Below are 27,132 nucleotides of genomic sequence, written 5' to 3' on the forward strand. Positions count from 1 at the left end.
ACTTAATCCTAAACATAGCAAAGATATGCTAATACTCTGATATCACTCTGCTCATTTTGTAAATGGTATTCGTATTCCTTCCTTTCATCCTGTCCTCATGGTCTCCGGTGCCAGAATACTCACTCAATATTTTTACCTCTCAAATAGGCAGAATCTTGTTTGTTTGTTTGTTTGTTTGTTTGTTTTTTAAATAATAAAACTCAGTGCCCAGTAAGGATTTGGTGAGATGGGTGGCCTCAGTAATGACTGGGATAGTAGTTTGGTAGCATGTATCAAGATCCCTAAAACTCATATCCTGTGACTCACTCATTTTATTGCTAGGAATCTTTTCTAGGAAATAATCAGAGATGAATTACAGATGCATTATAAATAGCAAGGCTATTCATTTGTGCATTATTTATAACAAAAGTTTACACTATTTATTACATTATAATCACGTGAAAGTATTATACTATCTTTAAATAATGATGATGCTTTTGAAGATATAGGAAAATGTTTATTCAGAAATGTTAAAAACAGGATTAATGTGGGGGAATAGGTTCTACTTACATACATAAGTAGAACTTTTCTAATCCAGATAAGAGGCTTAGAAAAAAAGCTTAGGGCAGAAAGCTGCCACCAAGGGGCAAAAGCTCTTGGGGTTAGCTAGCGAATTATTGTAATGGGATCACAAGTAACTTGTTATATCACCTGCAGGAAATTACTTTCCATCTGATGCCGTTATACTATTGTACTTAGATCACAACCTCCACTTGCCCCCTAGACCCTTTGCTTATTATGCAAGTTAATGAGTACTGTCTGATTGTTTTCTCCATGTTCACATGTGTAAGATCTTGTTTTCTTTATGTTCACCACGTAGGTAATATCTTTTGAGCTCAATAAATAAGGACATGAAAAACCCTTGTTCGTGGCTCTTATCTCCTCCCAGACATTAGCCTCTCTCGTATTCAATTCTGCATCCACTGTCTTGCTAGACAAGAGAGAACTCCAGACTCATAGTTTGCGACAGATTAAAAACTATATACATGTTTGAACTCTGTATGTTTGAAGAGAAAATACTAGGAGAAAATATACCAGTGCTGTTAGGGGGTAATTCTGGTTAGTGGAGTTATAGGTGCTTTTTATTTTTCTTCTATTTTCTGTATTCTCTACATTTTCTATAATAAGTGTACAACTAGGAAAAAACAACACCAAGTTATATTAAGAGATAAAAAAGGAAGGAAACACTTTAGAAATCAGAATACTATGTGAACATCAACCATATTGTCCAAACCATGAACAAGCAGTGGCAGCTGCAACTGAAACGAGTGATGGACTAATTCAAGTGGGCTGATCTTGTTGCCATAGCATTAATAGTCTTTCCAAGATAGGTTTCTGTGATGTCCTTTAGCTTTATCAAGATTTAGATTGGTTCTCCTACTTAGTGTACAAAAATCTATGTTGGAATCCCATTTAAATTGTTGATTCCTGGGCCTTACCCCTAGAAATTGTAATTCATTTGTCTGTTGATGTGCCCCGACATCCACATTTTTAAAAATTATTTATTTATATTGAGAGAATGAGAGAGTGTGTGCTTTTGTGCACGTGCATGCAGGCGCATGAATAGGGGGAGGGGCAAAGAGGGAGAGAGAGAATCCCAAGCAGGCTTTGCACTGTGAGCTCAGAGCCCCATGCGGGGCTGCATCTGATGAACTGTGAGATCATGACCTGAGCCAAAATCAAGAGTTGGATGCTTAACCAACTGAGCCACCCAGGTGCCCCCGGACATCCACATTTTTAGTACACTCTCAGTGATTCATCTGATGCAGGTGGTCAGCCTGCCACACTTTGAAAAACACTGCCATAGTTGAACCTCCTTTAGAAGTAAGCTTTAAGTTTTGGGGTGCCTTGCTGGCTTGCTCAGTGGAGCATGTGACTCTTGATCTCAGGGTTGTAAGTTTGAGCCCCTCATTGGGTATCGATAGAGATTACTTAAAAATAAAAAAGGAAGTTTTTTTTTCACTGGAACCCTGTCTTGCCTGGGTGTGGGAAGTCCAACACTGTGAAGGGCCAGGGCTTCATGGCCCCAGCATTTTCTAGGTGTTCATCAAAACCACCTGTAGGGGTTTTTTAAAACACTGCAGATGTCTGCATCCCATTTTAGAACCTCCTGACTCCGATTGTCTAGGAGTAGGGTATGGGCATGTGAATTTTTAATGAGCACCACAGATTACTTAGAACTTAAATGTACCTGATAAACCAATTGGTATGGAACACAATATGGTACAGCTTCTTTTAAGCTATACTGGTATGCTTTGGTGAAGACAATGTGGCTTGGGATGATGGTCATTGTAGGCTTAGTTGCTGGAAAGTTACTGGGTTCCCATTGTTTCTAGGCCATGAATAGTGCAAGTTAATTTTGTTTTCTTAATAACTTAAATAACTCTTATTTTCACTACATAGTTTTTATCTCTAGATGGCAGCAAAGGATAGTTATTTTATTAGAACAGTCCTAGATGTAATAACCAAATCTTTAAAAAATGATGCTGTGGGTTTTTTTCCCTCCATATGAATTTTATTCTTGGATGTATTTCAGTAAATGAGGTATGGAACTTCAAAATGTGTCATCTCTTGGATAATTTTTATAGAACATTATGTCAAATAGTTCCAAGAAAGTTTTATCCAAATTTGGAGTGCATATTGCAAGAGGAATCCATGCATATGTCTGTTTTAAGACCACACAGTGAACATTCTACTCAGAGTTGTAGGCTCCTGGGTTTCATCAGAAAGCAGATGTCTTGGAGGAGATTAAGCAAGTTGGAAAACTCATTCACAGAAGAAAAGATGTTTTAATGTTTTAATGTTTTAACTCAGTTCAACATGGAGATTGGGATTTGGAATGGATTACAGGTCTGAAGGATGCCAAGTTCAGTAAGGCAGCGGCATTGGTTTTATCTAGGGAGCAGTAGAAAGAAAAGGAGTATATGTGTGGAATGTATTCACTAAATTCTTAAAATGTTGGCTTATTTGGTCCATGATTTCTTAAAAGAAACCAAGTGGTCTACAAGACACCCTAGTTACAGTAAGTCATCAAATGGCAGTGAGACTTTGTGACCAAAGGAAGTACAGATGGGTGAAAATATTTTCTTTTATTTGAAGTCATAATTCAATAGCCCAATTTCTACCTGATCCTTGTGCTTTTTCATATTATCATAGAGGGCAAGCATCTGAAAGTATACCAGGTCAGAATCAGCATTTATGGGGGAGCTATTAGATCCTTGTTAGACAGCTGGAGTCAGGATGTTTCCCTTTCTCTGAATGAAATTCTTTTGTAAGTGCTTTGAACTTTTTGGTGTTGCATTGGCAACATATTGTCTAAGAAAGCAGTGTTGTCTCAGGAGTGTTCCTGACTACAAGGACTGCAGACCCCTCATTACACCTTTAGCTGTGGAGGTTGAAAGGATGAAGGCTCCCAGAGACTTCCTATCATTTGTGGTTTTTGGGGTGACGCAGTGAGGGGCAGATTCAGGGCTGCCTGACTCCCTCGGGGACCCAGCTGTGTTATCAGAATGACAATATTTAGTATTTTGGTTTTTATCTCTTTTTAATGGGAAAGGACACAAGTATTTATGATATATGTGGTGATGAAAGGGAGGAAATGATAAACTAGAAAAAACATCTTTGAAATATTATTGCCTGTGTGTGTGTGTGTGTGTGTGTGTGTGTGTGTGTGTTTTGTATTTGGTAAATCACTACTAATTTGTATAAAGAAAAAAAAGTGGAAATAATAGATAATGAATATGGCAGATAGCCCAGAGTTTCATATGCTGCTTTGGCTTTTTTTTTTTTTTCTTGACTTTCTCCGAACTTCTTATTATGCAATAAAACTTTATCACTAAACATTTTACAGTTTTATATGGTAAGAGGTCTTTCAAAAGGAAATTCTGCAGTTGGATTAGCTCATTCCTGTTAACCTCCTGCAAGAGAACATTTGATTTTAAATAGAGTTGCAGCACTATGATTTATGTTAAAGAGTTGTCCGATTTCTGAGGAAATTAGAGGAAATTGATGCCTTTATTTTAGAATGTAACATGGTTTGTGGTTGTACCTAGTCACATCCCAATCTCTCTGTGGTAATTACACCATGGGCAGTGAGGGAGTCTGAGAATAAACATTGAAATATAGTTTTCAAAAATCCTTCCTAACTCAGTTGCTTCCATTTGGTGCCCAGACACATAGCATCTCATGTAGAAATAGTATGCTAAAATAAATACACTAACCTTGAACTTTTGTCTTCTTTGTTTGTCCCCTTTGTTGTTGTTGTTGTTGTTGTTGTTGTTTTAAGATTTTATTTTTAAGTAACCTCTATACCCAACATGGGGCTTGAACTTAGAGCCCCAAGATCAAGAGTTGCACACTCCACCAACTGATCCAGCCAGGCACACGTCCCCTTTCTTGTTATTCATTGTCAGATTTTTAACCTGAGATATTTTTTTCTTTTTTGGTACTCTTCCCACTCTTTCCTCCCCATATCTTCATTTGCAACCATTTAAGGTTTTTTTTGATCGTTCACAGGCTGACAGTTTACAACAGCCTTGGGTTAGTGGCAGAGGCTCTGGTGCCAGATAGACTTGGGATTGCATTCTGTTTCTGGCATCAACTAGCTGTGCGTCCTCAGGCAAGACTTCAGACTTGCAGACTTCAGGTTCCTCATCTGTAATCCTTATCTGGAGATTAGAGTACCTACTTCTTGGTACCTACATTCTTGGGGGTGGGGGGGGGGGGAGTAGGAGAGACCCATGGCACATCAAAGTTCCAGATAAGTGTTTGCTGTTAACAATGTTAATGTTATGAAGTTTGTCTTTTTCCTTATATCTCTTAAGATGCCTATTTCTTGATAATAATCATAACTTATTTTCTTTGGTTATTTTAACTTTCTTATTTTTCTGCTTTACCCCTTGTTTTCCCCCTCTCTAATTAATTATTGGAGACATGTTACCAAGCATAGGAGTTGAGGCAGCTGACAAGCAATGATGTTTACTGGGCCATGTTTCTAACCAATCTGACCCACAATTGTCCCTTCACACAATCTGCCCCTTCACACATTCTTTTCCTTCTTTATCCTACTTGGTCTGATTGTTATGAGTCTTTCTTTTTTAGAGTTTACCTGAAAAGATACTATTTTCTACTCTTTCTTCTTTTCTTATCTCTTAATTGAAAAAATGAAGCAGTTATAACACCTATAAAGTCCTTTGGCCCTGACATTCTGTGAGTCTATGAAAAGAACAAATGCAAGCCAGCTGTGCCCACCAGGTATGTTGTTAGCCACATGAGCCTTTGTTGAACACCTACCACCAGCAGTATTTACATTCTGGGTAATGTAGTACAGTGGCTTTTAAACTTTATAAGCCGAAGAATGAAGCAGGCAGGTTGTTTAAATGCAGATTTCCAGCATTGGTTTCCAGAGGTCTAGGCACATGGAAATCTGTGGAGTCCTGAGTGATTCTTATAAGGGCGATCAGTGACTGCATTTGAGAAACATTGATATAAGAGTTTTAAAAATAAATGATCGCAGATTCTTCCTCTCAAGAGATTATGGTATAGGAGGGATAACAAATAAGCATAAAAAGAGGCAAAACGAAGTGCTATAATAGAGGTACAAACAGAAGCATTTTGGAAACTTGGAGGAAGACTGTGAAGAATAGGAAGGTTTTCCAGAGGTATTGGCCTTGAGATAGGAGTAAGATTTCAATAGGACAAACAAAGAGACAAGAGTATTCTATCCTTAGGAACAGTGTGAACAAGGTGTGAGGTAAGAAAGCTCAGTTGTATGTGGGAGGATGGTCAGTACTGTGTTCTGGTGAGGAGGATACAGGGTTCGTCCAGTTTCAAAAGGAGATGAGGCAAGAGATGGAGGACTAATCTAGAAGGTTTGGACTTTGTGATATACTCAGTGATACAAGTGCGAAGTAAGTGCTCTTTTGGGTGGGTGGGGGGTGGAGAATTGCCATGATCCGGACAGTATTGTAGAAAGATCACTAGCAACATGAGCAAAGGTTGGATTAGAGAGGTGAGGGGTTAAATGTAATAGATTAACTATTTTACAGTACCATCTGTACTGAGGTCTGGATGTGGGGAGTAGTAGCACAAATAAAAGAGGGAGGGCAGAGAAAGAAATACCAGGGCAGAGTGGCTGACTAAATCTGGGGCATGAACAGAAAAGTGGAGAATGGCTCCCAGATATTGAACCCTGGCAACAAGGAAGGTGGTGGACCATCACCAGAAGTGAGACAAAAAGGAACCCAAAAGCAGCAGTGCACTGGGGTGTGGGCACATGCCAAGTATGAAGTATAACTGGACCTTCCATGTGGAACTGTTTGGTAGGCATTGAAAACTTGGAGATCTGGCTTTGAGAATCATCATAGAGAAATAGTTGATACCATTCAAGTGACTGAGAGCACAAGGGGAAAATACAGTTCCTCTTCATCTTCCACTCTCTTCTTCTATGATAGATACTTCTAGATTCCTTTCCCATAGTTTGAGAGGTGAGTTTTGTTGGGCCCTATTCTTTGCCCACATGCACCTCTCCATCCCCCACACCCACCCTGCCACAAGTCCAGTTCTGAAAGGAGCCCCCAAGGAGATATTTCTTCCCAGTACTTGAACAATGCTTAGTGATTGAATCATTATCCAAGCACTGATTGGCTAGCAGGGAGGAAAGGAAATCCTGCCCCTCTCCTCCAGTGACCACACTGGCCCCTCTACCATTGTGTCTGGGCTGAGCAGACAGATTACATAAACTTGTACTCTGAGGGGGTTGGGGGGGGGTCTGCCACTCCTTGGCACAGGGGCATTCGGTAATTACAGGATGACCCCCCCAGAGCACATTTCCTTCCACATTGGCAGTCTGAGAAAACCTGGAATAGGGCCATAGTTGATAAGTTGGCCTAAAAAAATAGTAATAATTGTCCATTGTTCTCCCTAGTCCTCTCATTACTCTTCATAGAAGCTAAAGTCAGTGGCTCTGGCATTTGTATCTTCCAAAATTTGTGTTATAAATAGGTATTATTCTTATAATCAGAAAAAAGTTTTATATAAAAAAAACTGTGCTGCTTATGCCTGTCACTGTGAGAGATGCCATCCTTCTTCACTGAGATCCCTACCCATTTACCCCCTCCTTGTTGCCCTGAAGTTGTTTAAATTTTTCTAATGTTTTATGGACCTTTTGGGGATTGTTGAAATTTTTAGTTAACCCCTCTCTCTATAAACTGTAATTTTCTGTAGCCTCAAAACTAATATCCATGAATTCAGTCAAGAACACCATTAAAAGGCAAAGAATGGAAAAGGAATAGCTCTTTTCTTTTTTTTTTTAAGAGAAGAAGGAGAAAAGCAGCCAACTTACTAATAGTGAATGATAGCAATTTACTCTTGAGGAATTGCTGTGAATTGTTTGAAGAGTGGCTGCAATGAAGCAAGTTTTTTTATGCATTTAATTGTTTCTGAGAGATATATTGGAGACCAACTTGAAGACTTTCCTCTGAAGTGTCAGTTTTATTTGTGATGCTTAATTCTGAATTGGAAGCAGAATTTAGAGACTGACAAAGCTGAACGCTAACACTTTCCCCCTGAGCTGGGAAAATACACAACGCTTTTTTTTCTTTCTTTCTTTCTTTCTTTTTCTTTTTCTTTAAGGTGATTTTGGGACCATCATTCTTTCCTAATAAGTTATGGTGTTGGTTGAGAAATGGAAACTCTAAATTAGGGTATATCATCCAGGAAGATTTTCGAGTCTTCTGCAAAGGCCAAAGTGCCACTACCCATGGGCTAAGTTGGTGGTTTTTGTCTTTATGGTGGCTACACCTTGATCCTTTGATTGCCTTTTCTGGAGGTGTCGGGTCACTATCAGGACTGTCAAGGCAGCTGCTATGTATAAGTTTTGATGTGCATGGTCATGATGTTCTTTTTGTGGATCATTTTTACTCACTTCTGATGCCTTTCCTCCAACCACCTCTGAGGCCCATCAGGTACCTCCTCCAAGCTCATTCTGCATGCCCTGCATTTGTGCCTTTGCTTATAGAACCCTGCTTTAGGATAGAGTGGACTTTAACCACCACCCCAGTGCTCCCTGAGAACAGTCTCCTGATGATGAGGAATTGTGCTTCTCCTTGGTCTTGCTTTCTCCCATGTCCTATCCACGGCACCATCCTGTCAGTCTTCCCCATGCCTCCCCATTTATGTGAGGCTCAGCCTCTCACATTCATAAACCTTTGTTCCCCAAACAATAACCTCAGGGAGATGGGAGGAGTTGGAAGGGGAGCCAGATCACTCTGGACTGTGGTGATCATGGAAGTTTTCAGAAAAGGTAAGGCTTGAGCCAGATCTTTCAGTGTGGATCACGTGATGAGAGAAGAGAAAATTATCCATGTGGAACAGCTGGGAGGGGGTAGGAGAAAGCCCTGTGTATCTTTAGGGGAATTCTGAGTGTTCTGGATAAAGTGGCAGACTTGTGAGACAGAGTGCAAGAATGTAATGTTGGACATCCCGTCTATGCTCTTAAGTAATGGAGAGGATCAAAGGCAATTTATTATGCTTCCCACTTGCACTGAGGTAGCTTCTCAGTATGTTGCCATGGAAAGAGAATGGGACAACAGAATTAAATTTGTGTTATATCTTTCTCATGTCACATACTAATAGAACAACCTGAAGCAATTTTCCTTGCATCTCAGAATTAAACATTTTTTATCTTTAAAATTGTGGTGATATATAGGGTTGTTGTGAAATGAAATGATAGTGTATAAAGGATTAGTTATTTCCATTATCTCACTACCCAGAAGTCTTCACTGAAGACACAGAGTGCTCCCTGCCATTGTATTCAAGGCTCTTCACAGACTGACAGGACCAGGCCCTTCAAGCCTACCCCTACACCAACCATCTGAGCTGAAGCCACACTACCCTGCTCATTGTTCCTTGAACTCTGGTTTTCTCCTCTCTTGCTTGGCCTCACGTCTCTGCTTTTGTCTCATTCTTGTCTCATTGGTGTCACTTGACAGTACCCTGGAACACCTTTTGTCCTCTGTTTATCTTAGTTTTCCTCATCTCCCAGCCCCTGCTCAAATCTCATCTATGTCTGAAACCTAACCCCTGAACCTTGTCCCCAGAGTAACCTGCTCCTCTTCCAAATTCCTGTAGTATTTACTCTCTGTAGGAATTCCTTCTCTGTGTTGTGCTCTTTTAATTACCTTTTAAGGTAGTCCTCAACTCCCACCCTAGATTCTAAATCTTACACTTCCATAACTGCCTCACATAGCACTGGGTAAAATTAGGTGCTTCATAAATATATTTGTTGGTTCATTCTTTTTTTTTTTTTTTTTTTTCAACGTTTATTTATTTTTGGGACAGAGAGAGACAGAGCATGAACGGGGGAGGGGCAGAGAGAGAGGGAGACACAGAATCGGAAACAGGCTCCAGGCTCTGAGCCCTCAGCCCAGAGCCTGACGCGGGGCTCGAACTCACGGACCGCGAGATCGTGACCTGGCTGAAGTCGGACGCTTAACCGACTGCGCCACCCAGGTGCCCCTGTTGGTTCATTCTTACAGGTGATTTGTTGAAGAATGAAGAAAGCTTGTATTCTAATAGACATTTGTGCCTCTGGTGGCTATAAGCTACTACAGAAGGAGTTGAAATTTCTGAAAGAGGACTCTTTGGAAAGGTCTAAACAGTAAAGGGTTATCTCTTAAGTTCTTAGGAATCCTCCTGAAACCCATTTTTTCCCACTAAGGCAAATGTGGTTGGTTGTCTAGACTTTTATTTCTCCTGAAGGCATGTGAGAAATGGAAGCTTATCTGAAAACATTAGTTTATGCCTGGTATTGAAACAAAGGTACAGGGTATTAACACAAATACAAATATTCAAATACACATATGCCTTGAGCCAATCTGTCAGGTTAGTGGAAACAATCCTTATGCAACTAAACTCTTCAGTGCAGATTTTTAAAGTTGCTTTGAGGCTTATATTTAGTCAGATTCAAGATTTTCATCTCTACATACCAGATACAAGAGTTTTCAAATGAGCTGTCAGATTTTTCCCACAGCAAGTCATGTAAAAGAGGAACTGGCTTATAGAGGTAGTCCATCTCTCTCATGCAGTGGTTCTCAAATGGAGGTGATTTTACACTGCGGAGAACATTTAGCCATGTCAGGAGCCATTTTTGTTTGTCACAGTTGGGAGATGCTACTTGGCATCTAGTGGAAGCCAGGAATGCTCCTAGACGTCCTACAGTGCACAGGACATCCTTCCACAACAAAGAATCACCAGACCCATACGGTTAATAGTCCTGAGGTTGCAAAACTTTGCTCTAATGAGAAAAGAGCTGATATGTTGAGGATTAAAAGGCTAATTCATAGAATCTTAAAGAAGAAAACAAATCTTTAAAGACCATCTAGTAGTTAGGACACCTATAAGTGGGAAAATGAGGAAGGAGAAATTTAATGGCTGAAAGGAAACTCATGTACATAATTGGTTTGTCTATTTATGCTCAAACTTACTTCTCAAAGGAATTTTAAGTGATTAAAAGAGGGTGTTGAGACTTGGAAAGAATTCAGAAATCATTGGAAGTTAGAACTAGATATGATCATAGAGATCACCAAGTCCAGTTGTCTTTATTTCACAAAAACTAAATGACTTTTTTAGAGCTGCATTGCTGACTGGGAAAGGCATGAACTAACCTGATCTTCTGTTTGCCAGCCTCAAATGCTCCCTCCCAACCAGTTACTCCACTTATCTAAATCTTTCCTTGACCAGTTTCAAGTCTCATTTGCTCTGTGAAGCCTTGTCTACTGTAGTCCTGCTTAATCTCTAGTTTATTGTGTGAATTTAGTTTGCCACTTGATTAAATGTTGTCTCATACTCTTGTTTCTTGTCTCCTTTCCTTGCTCAGAGTAATAAGCTCTTCAGGGACAGTGAATCTTTTGTCTCCATATCTGCCCCAATGTTGTATAGAAGGTAGGCAGTTCAGTGTGTCATGATCAGTGTATTAACCAGTTGTATCCATGTGGTGCTTTGAAGAGAAGATATCCTGCATGTCACTGAGACATATGAGTGGTTGGTCAGTGAACCCATTCCACCTTTCCAGAGTCCTAAGGGATGGCACAGAGTGAGACAGCCTTTGTAGGTCTAGGGCCTGTATACATTGTTAGTTATGCAAAGATGACAAGGCTTTCAAAAGCAAAACAAAACTCAGAGGCAAAAAAAAAAAAAAAAAAATCCTAGGTAATGTTACAGAAATATCATATAGGACCATTTGGCTATAAGGGAGAAAGGAACTTGCTAAAATAAAAGTAAAAAAGCTTTCAAAAACTTCCTCAATTAATCAGACACATTTTATTTCTCTGATAATAATTTCATTAAAAAATAAGTGAAATTTTAAAATGAAGCCACAAGTAAAGAAAAGATTATCCCTAGGATAGCTGATTGCTATGCCAAAGGTTAGCCCAGAGTACATTTTTATAGCACCATTTTAAGTATAAAAACTGGTATCCTGATAGAATGTTGACAGATTTAAATGTGCTGCCATATGAACGGTGTTAATTCATTATCAAATGATAAAGTACTTAGAAATGTTGGCCAGTTAACTGGCTAGACTCCCCAAGGATTCCTTACCCCTAGTGTGTTGCCCTTGGGGGATATATTTCACTGCACAGTGGAAGTTCCATCAGTTGGAAAGGAAAGGATTTGGAGTGTAATCTAAATGAAAATGAATTTAAGGCGGTTTAGGGTTGGGGACTTTATTGAACCACTTATCTTCCTTGCTCTTTCTTGGCATTTGCCTCACTGTGCTCTAAGGTGAATGGAGTCCTTTGTTTTGGTTCATCCAAACAGCTCTCTTTAATGTGTGTTCTGGACAATTCCCAAGAAATGCCGTAGGGTTATTGAGGGCCTGGGATCTCAGGGAGAAACAGCTTGTAGGTGTCAGACAGCCTGCTACTGCTCAACTGAAGATTCAGGCATCTATGCTTTGCTACAGTTATAAACCTAAGAACCTTCCCACCTTATAAAATGGTAGTTTTTATTAAGCTTTTTTCTGAATAAAAAGAAAACCTGAGGAATGAGCTGTTTGTCATGCTAGCCACCAGAGGGCAGAACAGTCACACTTCCTTGGACAGGGGTAATTTATTTTGACTGAACAGGACTATAGTCAGAACACATTTGCTAATGTCTATCATTATAGGAATTTCTAAAATAATGAAATTACTACTTTAGGGTGCATACTAATCAGCAGAGTAATTTGTTAAAAGTGTAGCTTCCTGGGCCATACCCTCACAGATTCCAATTTGAATCTCTGGGTGGGACATTGGGAGTCTCAAACATGTATCTTGTATTTTACTTTGAGAAACACAGATCTTAATGTTTTGGGCATGCATTTTTGCCTGATTATGTTTTCTCTTAGGATTACAAAACAAAATGATTTTTGGCGAAAAAACAATAATAGAAACCAGGTATAGGTAAACTAGAATGTTGTTAAAGATCTTTTCTTGCCTTTGTCAAACAAGTTTCAATGAGAAACTCACTTTATAAAGATTCAGAATCAAAGAAGCTACCAAAACCATGCTTTTGTCTGGAGTTCTACTCAGTCAATAAAGATCATCAAATCCTTAGGCTTCAAGCCTAATAATTTTTAATGAAATATCCCCTTTATGACCATCTTACAATGCAACCTAATTTTATCCTTTGAGTGTCATGAAGACCTATGCCTGATGTCTTGGCAATGTGAGATGTAATTGCAGAGACCTCCTGAGTAGATTTATGTAATCCTTCCATCATCTTGAACGTATATAGAGAGAGCTTCCTTTATATGTAAAGATCCAATTACAGTGATGCACATTGTCCTAGTAAGGGTGATGATTTTATTTTTGCCATTGCCCCCAGAGAACGGAGGCATCCTAAAGGAAAGTTTTGCCACTGTTCTTAAAAGGACAGAAGAATATGGTGAAGTCTTTTAAATCTATGATAGGATGCTGCAGCTTAAAAAATTAAAGAATTGGAGATACTGAGTAAAATGAAAATTGGTTCTGAAGCTGGGACTTTAGATGAAATGAAATGAAAGGAAATTATGATTTTATCAGATGTTTATAAAAACTATCTTCTGTGAGATTCCCATGGACCTATTCTAAGAATACAAACCTTCACTCTCACATATTTCATATGAAGATTTTCCAATGTCACTTCCTTTCTCCTACTTTTCAAGGTTCTTCTGTGAGTATATATGAATTAAAAAGAAAGTTCTGTAACCTTTCAAACACACACATGGATAGAAAAATATAATTTTGAAATTAAGGACAAAAGATCTAGAACGTATGAATGGGAAGATGCTTTTTTTAAATGTGAGATTTTATGGAAAAAGGAAGATGTTTTCTATCAGAAATGATGCTGTCTTTACCATAAATTTTAATTAGTAACACTTTTAATAATCTATATATGTTATGAGTATGACAGTATTTCTAAATTTTGATGCTGATATGAATTATTATACTAAAATAATCCTCCCAGTAGAGGAACCTCTAAGAGAAGTTCGGTTCCTTGAGGTCCAGTAAACTTCTGGTAATGTTACATTTCAGATGCCTATTAATAGTTAATATGTAGAGCATGTGATGAAATGAGAATTTGTTCATTATAATCATGAAGCACAGATCCTGTGGTGTTAACATTATTGTAGAGAATTGTTCTGGCTCACATAAGAAATTGAATCCTTACCAAATGGATGAACTATTGAATAGCCCAGAGTTTTCAAACTCTGTTAGTTATAGGTGTGCCAGAAATGGATCTTCCCCCTCAGCACTTGGGGCAGCCAACAGGAACCTATGGGTTGCTCATTTCTACCTCTCCATTGTATCTAGTGCTGCGGAAGCATATTTTCTTTTTGTGCCATTATCTGACAAAGGTTGGGAAGTACTGCAAAGACTTCGTTCTTTAATTCTTCCTAGTTTTTGTCACCCTCCAAAATGTTACGTGTACCCTCTCTTGATTATTATCTAGAAAAACATCTTATGCAGCAGGATTATCAATGTCTACTTTGAAAGATGTAAAATTAAGTATGCCACTCCTTCTAAAGTTCTAGCCCAAGGTGACTTAAAAATAAAAGTAGTTTTGAAAACCATTTAGACCATCATGTATTTTGTAATACAGTTGGGTCACTGCCGATTCCCAAGATAAATGTGTTTAAACAGAAGCTTTCTCATTCATCACCAGCCTCAGCTTTCATCCAAATTTATTTAATGATGATGCAAGCCCACAGCATTGGTGTTGCAGTTCATCACCATGGAAGTGTTTCTGTCAACAAATCCTCGCTTTGCTATCATGAAATTGATTTTGCAGGGAAACGGATGATAATCATGGAAGATTTCTTTTACTTTTAAAGAACTTCACAGTTTGCCTGGGTGTCTAAATGGATTGTGTTTAAAATCAGTAACTGGCAATAAAATTGACCAAAGTAAATTAGACCGTTATGAGGTTGGAAAAGGGAAAATGGTAACGAGCTACCTTGTCTGAAACCTTTTTTTTTTTTTTTTTTTGGAATGTGACATGGAGACCAGATTTATAATTTAAAACATTCCTCTGAAAACTGTTGTTCTCTACTATGGAAATACAGAACATGCTCAAAGAGTCCTATAAGGTAGGTATCAGAATTCTTAGGATGCTTTGGCTGAGTTTTTCTCACTTACCTTGTGAATGGCATAACAATAATCATAGAGGAAACTTTCCTTAACTAACATAATGTATGATTTTTTAAAAAATATGCCTTTTCTATAACTTGTGTTTGTAGCTATCTTTGGCTTTTATTTGCTTGTTTAGAGGTTGGGGAGAAATGCAATTACATTGTAAGCTTCTGAGTATAGCTGACTTACAAACAAGGTAGGAAGCACATATCTTAAATAATCCAAACTATTTTAGGAATAGAAAGATGGGAAAAGATGGGATGGGAAAAAAGGACAAGAATGACACTTTTGCTTTGAAGCAGTGTTCAAGAGTATATATCATAGTGGCTGATTTCAGATGTGGATGCAAATAGATATATATATATATATATATGTTTTATGGGGGTTTTCATATGTAGAAGAAATACAGTCAACTCTTGATTGTTAAGGTAACTTGTATTTTCAAATGTGCTTTTTCTGGTTTTCTATCACATTTCAAAGCTTTTTTACTTTCACTATCAGCTCATATGTGCTTATAAAAGCAAATTAATATTATATAATTCACTTACTGTCAGTAAACATTTATCAAGTTCTTAATATGTGCTAAGCACTTTACTGGTCATCATGGATATTGAGATACGTCTCAAGAAGGAAGTTAAGTTTGCTCCTGAGAGATCTTAAAGTTCACTTTTCAATGAAAGAGACATAAACTTTATTTATTTGAACCACTTCCTCTTCCTCTAATAACATGTGATCAGAAGTTGACTGTAAATGGGAAGTAGGTGCTGTTTGTTTTTAAGGAAGAATGAATAAACCTTTGGAACAGAAAATAAAATACTATACATGCAAAAATATAACACAAAATGACCAAAAAAAAAAAAAAATTCAGCAAGCAATGGTAAAAATAACAAATTATTTACTGCTTTAAAATGTTAAAGTATTTCATCAAGACAAGTTGCAGTCAAATTAATGTGAGTTATGGAAAATGAAATACATAAAGATGTATTTATACAAGTGCAGAGTAAATATTTTCCATACAGGTATGTAAATGAAAAGATATACAGTAAGTGCACACTTGATAGGACTATGCAGGCAACACTTAGTTAGTTTCAGATACTCTTGGATAGTTCATGCACAAACCTTCCCAAAGTACAAGTTCAGTCAGTCTTTTGGGGGAAGTGGAGGGATAATTAAAAAGGACTGAGTTCCTTGCAATAATATCACTATGGACTGGATGAGGGTGAGAGTCGTCAGTTATATATATTACTTACTGTAATTTGTGATTGTCGAGGAAGAGTTGTGGCTGTTGGTGTGATAGTAATACTGCTGGTGACTTTATTGGTTGTTTTGTTTAGTGCCCCATTAGTTAAGCCTTGAGTTCGGTTATCCTGTGGTGGTGTTGAAGGGCTGGCGGGTCTCACGGGGCTGGCCACAGCTTGCATGTAAGGACTTCCTAAGTGAATGTGGATTTTATTATCCTCAGTAGTTATCACACTTGAACTGTTGCTGTTTGAACGTTGAAACTGCCATGATGACTGCCGGTCAGGAGAGACTCTGAAAATCGCATGCTTGGCACTGATTTCTATCGGCTCTGGGGAACGTCCCTGCTCAGGAGAGCCTGCTGAACCAGTCACGGCCAAAACCTGAATAGGTGACATTGTCCTTTCTGGAGTTATAGAACCACAAGACTCTGGGGTCTGCGCTCTGGCAAAGGTTGCCATGGTAATTGGGGACATGCTTTGCTCTAAGTTCATGAGGCCTTCAGCAGAAGTTTTGGATTTCACCGGTGTTATGGAGGCATTTTGGAGGATGGTTATCCTTTGCTTTGGGGTGCCACAGTTTGGAATCACTGCAGTGCTTGTGTAAGAGTGAGGACTCTCTGTGGTTGGACTTGTGATTTCAAGAGTGGCTGTGTTTTGGACATGGTCTGGAGTAACCTTTATATGAAGTGGCTGCCCAGGTGTGTGGCTTAGGACTAGATCTCCAGGTTGCATGAAGTTGCCATTGGGTTTAGTTTGTATTTTTCCATTCTGAGGATGGCCCTCCTTAGATTTCATCCAAGGAATCCATAGTTTCCTGTTAACAGGACAGGGGGTAGATGAATTGCATTTGGAGGACAGCACTGATTCCTCATCATTAGGGTCCTCATCCTGGTCCTCACTCTCCTCATATAACTGACCATTGATGACTGCTCGTTCCAGAGGAATGAGACTCTTGTAATCGGGTGGCTCATTGTCTACTACTTCTGTCTGAACTTCTTTAGAAAATACTTGAGGGTCAGAGATGATTCTTCCATTGAGGCTAGGCCGGAGGCTCTTACTGAAATGCTGATACCTCTCTAACTCTTTAGTGAGGTTTTCAATCTCTCTTCCTAAATCTCTGTTCCTGTTTTCTTGTTGATGGAGTTTCTTTTGCAGAACTGAATGATCTCCCTGGAGATGACATATCAGGTCCTCAGTTGCCATGTATTCATGAATTTTCTCTTTCAATGCATCTACTTCTCTTGAGAGGTGTCCCGACTTAGCTTCTTCTTCTTGAAGCCTTTTGAAAAGCCATTGTTCATGGCTGGACTCTGTCTTTTCTGCTAACTTGTACTTGTCAAGTTCCATTTTAACTCGTTCCAGCTCTTCAGATAAAAATTGAGCTTTATCTCGTTCAGTAGCATACCTACGTTCTAGAGTCTCGTACTCATCTTCTGTTTTCATAAGGTCATCCTCAATGGCTTTCATATCCTTTAACTTCAGTCTCAGTCTTTCCACTTCTTGAGAGAGCTCTTTAATCTTATTGTTTTCTTGGTGTAATGCTGTGGTGGACTTACTAGAATCTTGATTTAATTTGTTTTTTAGGAAATCTTTCTCAATTGCTTCCAATGATTGAAGCCTATTTTTCAACATATTAACTTTGGACAGGAGATCATTTCCTTTCTCTTCTTCTGCTTTCAGTTTGTTTTTTAGATCATCTCTCTCCTTGGTGACACTGTACATTTTTTCTTCCACGTCAGTTTTGGACTTTAGTGCCCTTTTTGTTTCCTCAATTAACTTCTCGGTAACCGTCGTCACTTTATTTTGCTCCATTTGAAGCTGAGAAGAAGCAGCTTGCAACTTATCTTCAGTTTGCTTTAATTTTTCACTCATTGTTTTTCTTTCATCTACCAGCATCACAGTTAACGTTTTCAATTTAGTTAAGTCCTCTTTTAGGGTAAATTCTGTCTTTTCCAGCCGACTTTCAATGACTTCTAGCTCTTTGATCCTTACTTTTAAACTCTCCAGTTCTTGTGACAACTGCTTTGTGGTCATCCTTTCTTTTTCTAAATTGCATTTCAGGGAATAACATTCTTGTTTGCTCTTGTTGAAGGCATCTTCTAATCTTTCCAAAGCCATAATCCTTTTATTGAGTTTTTCAACCTCAAGTTTAAAGTCTTTACTCTGTGATGTTTCCTTTTCGAGCCTCTTATTGAGATCTCTGCACTGCTCCTCCATTTTTATGAGTTCTTCATCCTTCCCTTCCATTTCTAGCACACGTTTTCTGAGCTCCTCTACCTCAGCCATGATACCACAGTTTCCATATTCTCCCTTGTTAATTTTTTCTTTTATATCTTGTAGCTCCTCTTCTGCTTTTCGTAAAGACCTGTTTGTCTCCTCTAATTCATCGATTTGCCGGCTGAGTGCTGCCAATTTTTGTCGAAGCTGGCGATTTTGGCTGTCCTCATTGGTGAGCTTTGCCATAATTGTTTCTTGGTTCTGGTGAAACCTTGTGGTTTGTGTTTGCAGTTCTTTCTCTAGTCTGGTCGCCTTCTGCTCTTCTTCCTGAACTCTGGTTTCAGTGAGGGCTAGTTTAGCATGTGTTTCCTTCGCACTTGTGGTTAGGTCTTGGATTTTCTGTCTTTGAAGGGCAAGCTGTGCCGTCAGCCTTTGTTGTTCGTCCACCACCATCAAAGCAAAAGACTTCAGTTTGGTCAGCTCCACTTTCAGGGCGGTGACCTTTTTTTCCTTTTCTTGCTCCTTCTTCTCCTGGGACTCAGTTTCTTGGTCAATTAGCTTCTTTAATCTGCAAAATACAAGAGTGCGTTCTGTTTTGTGATTGGTACTTCAGCAACTTCCCAGCTGTGACTAAACATTTATGTAATTTAGAAAGATTTATCAGCTATACAGAATATGGAAAGGAATTCCTGTACTTGACTGGCAAGGAGAATCTTGATAAACAGCTCTGTTTTGCTTTTACAAGGTGGTTTGCCCCCACCCCCTTGCTGATTGGTAACAGTTGTAGCTCACCAGGAGCCTTAGTGGAAGAGTAAAGGCAAAAATAGTTGGTTTAAATTGCTAGTGTAGGGGCGCCTGGGTGGCGCAGTCGGTTAAGCGTCCGACTTCAGCCAGGTCATGATCTCGCGGTCCGTGAGTTCAAGCCCCGCGTAGGCTCTGGGCTGATGGCTCGGAGCCTGGAGCCTGTTTCCGATTCTGTGTCTCCCTCTCTCTCTGCCCCTCCCCCGTTCATGCTCGGTCTCTCTCTGTCCCAAAAATAAATAAACGTTGAAAAAAAAAAATTAAAAAAAAAAAATTGCTAGTGTATGGAGCACCTGGGTGGCTCAGTCACTTAAGCATCAGACTTCGGCTCACGTCATGATCTCACGGTTCATGAGCCTGCATGGGGCTCTGTGCTGACAGTGCAGAGACTGCTTGGGAACTCCTCTCTCTCTCTCTCTCTCTCTCTCTCTCTCTCTCTCAAAATAAACATACATACATACATACATAGCTAGCTAGCTTGTGGAACAGAACTAGTAGACCGTCTAGCCTGAAAGCTGTAAAAATAGATACAAGTTTGAGGTTCAAGTTGACCTGGCTTCAATATTGGCTCTCCTCTACCAGCTAATTAACCTGAGCTGTTATTTAGCATCCTTGAGCATCATTTTCCCCATCTGGAAAATGGAGGCAATAATTGTATTATCTCAGCAGCCATTTGTGAAAATTTAATGAGATAATTCATCTAAGAGTCTCATAGTGCTGGTGCATAATAATAAGCATTTGGTAGGGTTATTGATGTTCTTTTTTATTAATGTGGTTATTGTTATATTGATAAAATGGTTTGCTTGAACTATTATAATATGTATACATTATATTTGGTGTTCAATTTCTTGATAAAGAGAGATAAAATTGAGATAAAATTTTATTCACATTGCCTAGAAGTTATGTGCTTCACTGATGGACCGCTCTGCCAATTAAAACTTGGTTTACACTAGCATGACATTTTGCCAGGAATCACCCACTTCATATATATCTTTATCCCCATGTGGCTGGTAGTTGAATGAGGGGACTTGAGAGGCATCTGAAGGGGTTTAGAATTTTTGTAACGTGGGAAGAACATACAATTTGATAGGAAAGAGTTTATCAATTAGAGTCAGATGGTAGAAATGACGGAGGAAAAACTCTACGATCAGGAACATAATAACTCCCTCTTAAATGATGACTATTATAATGTTACTTTTTTCTTTTACTTTTTAAATTTGTTGGCATAACAGGATGTCATTTTACATGCAATATAAGTTATCTCTTCCACACACCTTTCTCCTCAGCAGTGAGGTCACAGTTTTAAATCTGTGGCACTCTTAATTACATTGGGAATGGGTTGATTATAGAGGATGTCATTACAGCTTTGCAGTATTGTTATACAGAAGCTAATACAGAATGGAATCCCTGAAGTATTGAACTAAAGGACTTGTGGATGAAAAGTTATAAATATTTGTTTTCTGATCAAGCATAAAGAGTTCATAATTTACTATTTCTTTTCTGTTAAGAATGAATTAATTATCCAATGCAGGTCTTTAATCCTTGCCATAAAACTTTCTTTTTTAAAGCTGTTTAAGGGTTTGAAAGGACATTTTAAAAGGAAATTAATTTGGAAGAGTCTTTGTGGAAAAGTCTTTCTTAAGATCCTAATCTACTCTTTAATTAAACTACACAAGAAGAACATGTTTAAAGTAATTGTATAATGTAAGGATTCCCAACTGTTTTGTGGGGAGGATCCACTTTTATTTTTTCTGTTTTGAGAACCTAACAGGAGGCTGGCTCGAGGGCTGTAGCCTGTGAAATTCTGAAGAAGCTGAGCTGGATGCTGGGGTGGAGTTGATGATGATTTCATCCACAGTCTTGGCAAGGAGGCTTGCCCATGGCTTCTCGCCCTTTCCCACTCTCTATTTGAGACACCTGGGAGCCTGAGAAACATGGCGTCTCCTTCCTGAATGGTCATGGTACTTCACAACCCGGTAGTAAAGTCCATTGGCAAACTGCTTTGGTGGTGAAATAGTTACAGAAACTTTGGCAAAGCGCTTCTTCCTCCCACCCTTAGCATTAGAATCATATTTAACAATGCTCTGAGCATAATTGCAGTGAAGTATTTTCCCCTCTTTACATCACAGTTCTTAGAGTTTTATTAAAGAATAGTTTCACAAAAAAAACTTTTCAGGATTTGTTTTAACTTATTAAATAATACCATGTGTGATATAATTTTCATGAGAAGGGCATGTATTTTCTTAGTATATAAAAGAGGGAAGATTATTTTGCAGTGCAGTGAAAAAAGCATTAAAACTGGTGATTAGTGAATCTTGGCAGAGCTGTAACTGGCAAAAAAAAAAAAAGATTTTGAAGAAATTTAAATTGTCTCCATTGTGTTCATTGTTTTTGACAGTAAGCATGATGCATCTTTTTCATCATGGTTGCAAGGTCATGTATCTTTTTCATGCTTTCTGGAAATCAGTTGGCATCCCCTTCTGTTCCCAAGCCTCACCTTACAAGGTAGGCACATAAAACTGATAATTTGAATACATTTGCTTTCAGTAATTCCTTACTACTTGTTTCCTAACAACCTGCTATTTCCCTGGGCCAATCCCATGAGCACATCATAAGACAGTCAACAGGCTGGTCAGGTAAGACCTGTCAGGGAGAGAAATAGGAGTTTATATGCAGAAGGAATTATACCCCCAGCCATCAACTCAGGCAGGAGCGTAGGGCCAGCAACCAGTGAGAATTGAGGATAGAAGAGAGGCCCTGATGGAATCTTCTCAGAGCCAGTTGGGTGCTAGTACTGCTATTGCACATTGTGTGTGTGTGTGTGTGTGTGTGTGTGTGTGTGTGTGTGTGTGTGTGAGAGAGAGAGAGAGAGAGAGAGAGAGAGAGACAGAGAGATTGAGAGAGGTTGATTATACTACTGAATTGGAATTAGCACTTTTGGTAGAGTGAAAGGGCTTACCCTAAATCATTCACTATTTCTTGTCGTATATCCAGAAGTATTTGAAGGTTGAGATTGAGGTTAGTTTATGGACTTGAAGAAAGATATTTCTGTGCAAAGTTAGCAAGTCCTTATAGGATTTGAAGCTGCAAGTCCGGCTGGTTGTACACAGTGCCCAAAATAAGAAAGCTAATTTTTATACTGCTAATTACTAATGCAGGGGTGTGTGTGTGTGTGTGTGTGTGTGTAACTTTTTTCTTTCAAAAATATATGAAAACTTTTAGCAAATATTTGCTATTGACTGTAGTTTAGTCATTTGAGGTCTACAATTACATATCCAAAACTTTTGAAGCCAAATGTTTTCGAAGTTGTAGTTTTTCAAATTTTAGAAAGGCACTAAAGAACATCTGTCATATAGAACAGCTCCCACCAAGCCTGTGGCACCACCTCCTAATACTTCTGCAGTGAACCATGCGATAACTGAGATAATAAATAGCCTTACATCTCTTCAGACTTTGCTGCCAGAGGAGTTCAGATATAAGAAATTCTGCCACAATTTAGGAAAAAAAAAAGTGTTCTTATATTTTTAAAATTGCAGACAAGGGATTGTGGATGTTTGAAAATGAAGGTATAGACTGTTAATGTCTTTGGGTTAAGGAAGGTGTGGAGTTGAGGGTCCTCAAGAAAGTTGAGCCTGCTTTCTTCTTCAGTTGGATTGGGTTTGAAATGAAATAGTACCTTAATTTTCTATTTCCATTATTTTTCTTTGCTTCATAATGGGTTTTAGGCATTGATGCTGACTGACGTTATATGCTGATACAGATTATCACTGACTCTGGGTTTGCTGGCAAAAGCAGATAAATGATTTTGAGAGCTTTTAACCAGGGTACTCACAGTGTTAAAAGCAGCACAGACTTTGTGATGCAGAATGCCCAGATCCAAAATTCACACCCTCAGAGCTGTGTAGTCAAATTATTGCTCCTTTTTTCATGAATAGTTCCAATTAAGACACCTGTATGCAGGGATGTTTGTATAATCTATGCTAGGGTTTCTCTAACCTCAGAACTATTGGCATTTTGAGCCAAATTATTCTTTGTTGTGGGGGGCTGTGCTGTGCATTGTAAGATGTTTAGCAGCATCAGTGGTCTTGACTCGCTAGATGCCAGTAGCAGCCCTTCCCAGTTGTGACAACAAAAAATATCTCTAGACATTATTTGCCCAATGTCTCCTGGCAGGGTGGGGGGTGCAGGGCACAAAATCACCCCTACATGAGAACCAGTTATCAGTGAATGTGTGTCCTTATGGACATTTATATATGTCAGTCTGTCATTAGAGTTAGATTCGCCATCATTCCACCTTACTCAGCTTTAATTAAGCAGGTGCAACAGAAAGTTCCCACCTGAGATATATATATACCTGGTGATTATATCTTCCCTGCAAATGGCCTGTTCTTTACCAGTGCTTGTCATAGTTTAAGATGCATGTGAATCACCTAAGAATTTTGTTAAATTGCAGCTTCCCATTTAGTAGATGGGGATAGGCCTCAAATTTTGCATTATATGAAGCTCCCAGGTGATGCCAGGATTGACTATGGGTAGGAAGGCTTTACTATTTACACGTTAGATGTTTTGCAGAAATGGTACTCTGATGAATATTAACTCAGCCAGTTGTTTGTTATTGATCATACCCCAATCTGTGAACATTGCCTATATTCCTGACCTACAAGGCCATCCATTTTTTTCCCCAGGTAGGAGACCATGACTAAAATCGCTGAATATCATCCAAACTACTAGAAAAAATGACTCAATATACATATCATAGGTGGTGGTTCAGTAGCTCAGTTTTTACCTAAAGAAGGCAGTAAATAATTTCAGTTCCAATTTGTGATTCTCCTCACCCAGCCCAAAGACTTAAAAAACAGGAGACTGTATAGTAGCTACCATTCTTTATTTAGTGCCAATGAGGTTCTGCCAAGCACTGAAATAAGTCTATGCATCTGTTGGTTCTAATTCTCATGGTAAGCTTATAGGGTTTGGGATTATTATCTCTGTTTTACAGCAATGAAAATTTAAGCTGAGATAGGTCAGGAAGGTGCAAAGCCCAGTATCACATTGCCTCTCCAACAAAGAACACAGACTTATTACCTCAACCTGCTCCACATACAGTGTCTTTCCCAAAAAAATTCTGTGTGTTGGAGAAACTATTAACCTGAGGAAAAATTCTCTTTGTCATTGTGCTTGTATTCTTTTTAGTTCATATCTCATAGAGCAGTGGTTTTTAAATGTTTACTCTTCTGTCTCCTAAAATAATTTTTTATTATGTACAACTAGTTTGTTCATATAAAGAATAGTCATAGCACTTCCCTTAGCAAATATCATCTACCTTTTTTCACCTTGTTTTGAGGTATAATTAACAAATAAAACTGTAAGATATATAAACTATATGACCTGATGATTTGGTATATATACATTGTGAAAGGACTCCCACCAAGTTAACATGTCCATCACCTCACATATTCACCTTTTGTGTGTGTGAGAATGCTGAAGTTCTACTTGCTTAGCAAATATACAGTATTATCAACTGTAGTCACCATGGTATATATTAGATCCACAGATCTTATTTCATCTTTATAACTAAAAATCTGTACCCTTTTACTTCTTCCTGTTTCCTGCTCCCACCTCCCACTCCCAACCCCTAGCAGTCTCCACTCTACTTTCTGTTTATAAAATTCAACTTTTTATTTTTTTAAGACTCCACATATAAATGGTCTGGCTTATTTCATTTACTGTAATGCCCTCCAGGTTCATCTATGTTTTTGCAAACACCAGGATTTCCTTCTTTTTTAAGGCTGAATAATATTCCATCATATATATCACATCACATTTTCTTTATCCATTCATCTGTTGTCAGACACTTAGGTTGTTTCCATACCTTGACTATTGTGAATAATGCTGCAGTGAACATGAGAGTTCGGATATCTCTTCAAGATAGTGATTTCATTACCTTTGGGCATATACCCAGAAATGGGATTGCTAGATCATGTGGTAGTTTTTAAAAAATTTTCTGAAGAACCTCTATATTATGTTGCATAGTGACTGTACCCGTTTACATTCCCACCAACAGTGTACAGGAGTTCCCTTTTCTTCACATGTTTGCCAGCATTTGTTATCGCTTGTCTTTTTGATAGTAGACATCCTAACAGGTGTGAGATTTCATCGTGGTTTTCCTTTGCATTTCATTTTCCTGATGACTAGCAATATCAAGTACCTTTTTCATGTACCCGTTAGCCATATGTGTGTCTTCTTTGTTTTTGTTTGTTTAAGATATTTTTAATGTTTATTTTTTATTTTTAAGAGAGAGAGAGACAGAGCACAAGCAGGGGAGGGACAGAGAGGGAGGGACAGAGAGAGAGGGACATATGGAATCCAAAGCAGGCTTCAGGCTCTGAGCTGTGAGCACAGCGCCCAATGTGGGGCTTGAACCCACAGACTGTGGAGATCATGACCTGAGCCGAAGTCAGATGCTTAAGTGACTGAGCCAACCAGACGCCTCTATGTATGTCTTCTTTGGAAAAATGTCTATTCAGGTTCCTTGTCCATTTTTTAATTTATTTGTTTTTTTGTTTTTTTGTTTTTTTGCTATTGAGTTTTAGGAGTTCCTTATATATTTTGGATATTAATCCCTTATTGAATGCATATATCATTTGCAAGTCTCTTCTCCCATTCCATAGATTACCTTTTCGTTTTGTTGATAGTTTCCTTGCTATGTAGAAAAAAGGTTTTCAGTTTGATGGAGTTTCATTGTTTATTTTTGCTTTTGTTTCCCTTGCCTGTGGAGACTATCTAGAAAAATGTTTCATGGCTGATGTTAAAGAAATTACTGCCTATGTTTTCTTCTAGGAGTTTTGTGGTTTCATGGCTTACATTTAGGTCTTTAATCCATTTTGTTTATTTTTGTGTATGGTATAAGAAAGCAGTCCAGTTTCATTCTTTTGCATGTAGCTATCCACTTTTCCTAGCACCATTTATTGAAGAAACTGTCTTTCCCCCATTGTATATTGTTGCTTCATTTGTCACAGATTAATTGACCATATAAGCCTGGGTTTATTTCTGGTCTATTCTGTTCCACTGATCTGCATGTCTATTTTTGTGTATGTATCATACTGTTTTGATTACTACAGGTTTGTAGTATATCTTGGAATCTGGGATTGTGATACCTCCAGCTCTGTTGTTCTTTCTCCAGACTGCTTTGGCTTTTCAGGGCCTTTTGTGGTTCCATACAAATTTTAGTATTATTTGTTCTAGTTCTGTGAAAAATGTTGTTTGATAGGTATTGCATTAAATCTGTAGATTGCTTTGAGTAGTATGGACATTTTAACAATATTTGTTCTTCTAATCCATAAAGCATGAAATATCTTTCCATTTTTTGTATCATCTTCTATTTCTTTCATTAATGTTATATAATTTTGGAGTACAGGTCTTTCAACTCCTTTGCTATTGACATAAAGTCCAAAAAGACATTGTTAAGACAAATACTGAGGAGCTTAACCCCTATATGTTCTTCTAGGAGTTTTGTAGTTTCAGGTCTTATGTTCAAATCTTTAATCCATTCCCAGTTGATTTTTGTGTGTAAAATAGTGATCCAGTTTATTCTTTTTCATGTGTATATTCAGTTTTCCCAGAACCATTTACTGAAGAGACTATCCTTTCCTACTGTATATTCTTGGCTCCTTTGTTGAAAATTAATTGGACATATTAGGATGTCCACCCCACCCACCTCCCGCTGGGCTCTCTTTTTTGTTCCACTGGTCTATGTGTCTGTTTTTTATGCAAATACCATACTGTTTTGACTACTACAGCTTTGTAATATAGTGTGAAATCAAGGATCATGATGCCCCCCCGCTTTGTTCTTTCTCAAGATTGTTTTGGATAGTCAGGGGTTTTTGTGCTTACATATACATTTTAGGACTGCTTTTTGTATTTCTATGAAAAATGCCATTAGGATTTTGATAGGGATTACATTGAATTTATAGGTTGTTTTGAAAAGTAATATTAATTGTTACAATCTGAACATTGAATATCTTTCCATTTATTTGTGTCTTCCTCAGTTTATTTCATTAGTGTTTCACAGTTTTCACTGTGTAGATCTTCCTTGGTTAAATTTATTTCTAAGTATTTTATTCATTTTCTTGCTATTATAAATGGGATTATTTCCTAGTTCATCTTTCTAATCCAATAATCTAATA

General features: G+C 38.3%; 2 protein-coding genes across 6 annotated transcripts in view; one reads left to right on the forward strand and one right to left on the reverse strand.

Moving 5' to 3' along the window:
• CMSS1 (cms1 ribosomal small subunit homolog) overlaps positions 1-27,132 on the forward strand; it is a 381,393-nt gene that overhangs the window by 12,513 nt on the left and 341,748 nt on the right. The gene's annotated exons all lie outside the window — the stretch shown is intronic.
• The window catches only part of FILIP1L (filamin A interacting protein 1 like), a 301,055-nt gene that overhangs the window by 4,512 nt on the left and 269,411 nt on the right, over positions 1-27,132 (reverse strand). For all 3 annotated transcript variants that reach the window (XM_045501767.1, XM_045501768.1, XM_045501769.1), the window contains one exon: positions 15,941-18,716. In XM_045501767.1, coding sequence (XP_045357723.1) covers positions 15,941-18,716 — 2,776 coding nt within the window. The remainder of the gene's footprint in view (positions 1-15,940; positions 18,717-27,132) is intronic.

This window comes from Leopardus geoffroyi, chromosome C2 (genome assembly GCF_018350155.1).
Source record: "Leopardus geoffroyi isolate Oge1 chromosome C2, O.geoffroyi_Oge1_pat1.0, whole genome shotgun sequence".
NCBI classification, from domain to species: domain Eukaryota; kingdom Metazoa; phylum Chordata; class Mammalia; order Carnivora; family Felidae; genus Leopardus; species Leopardus geoffroyi.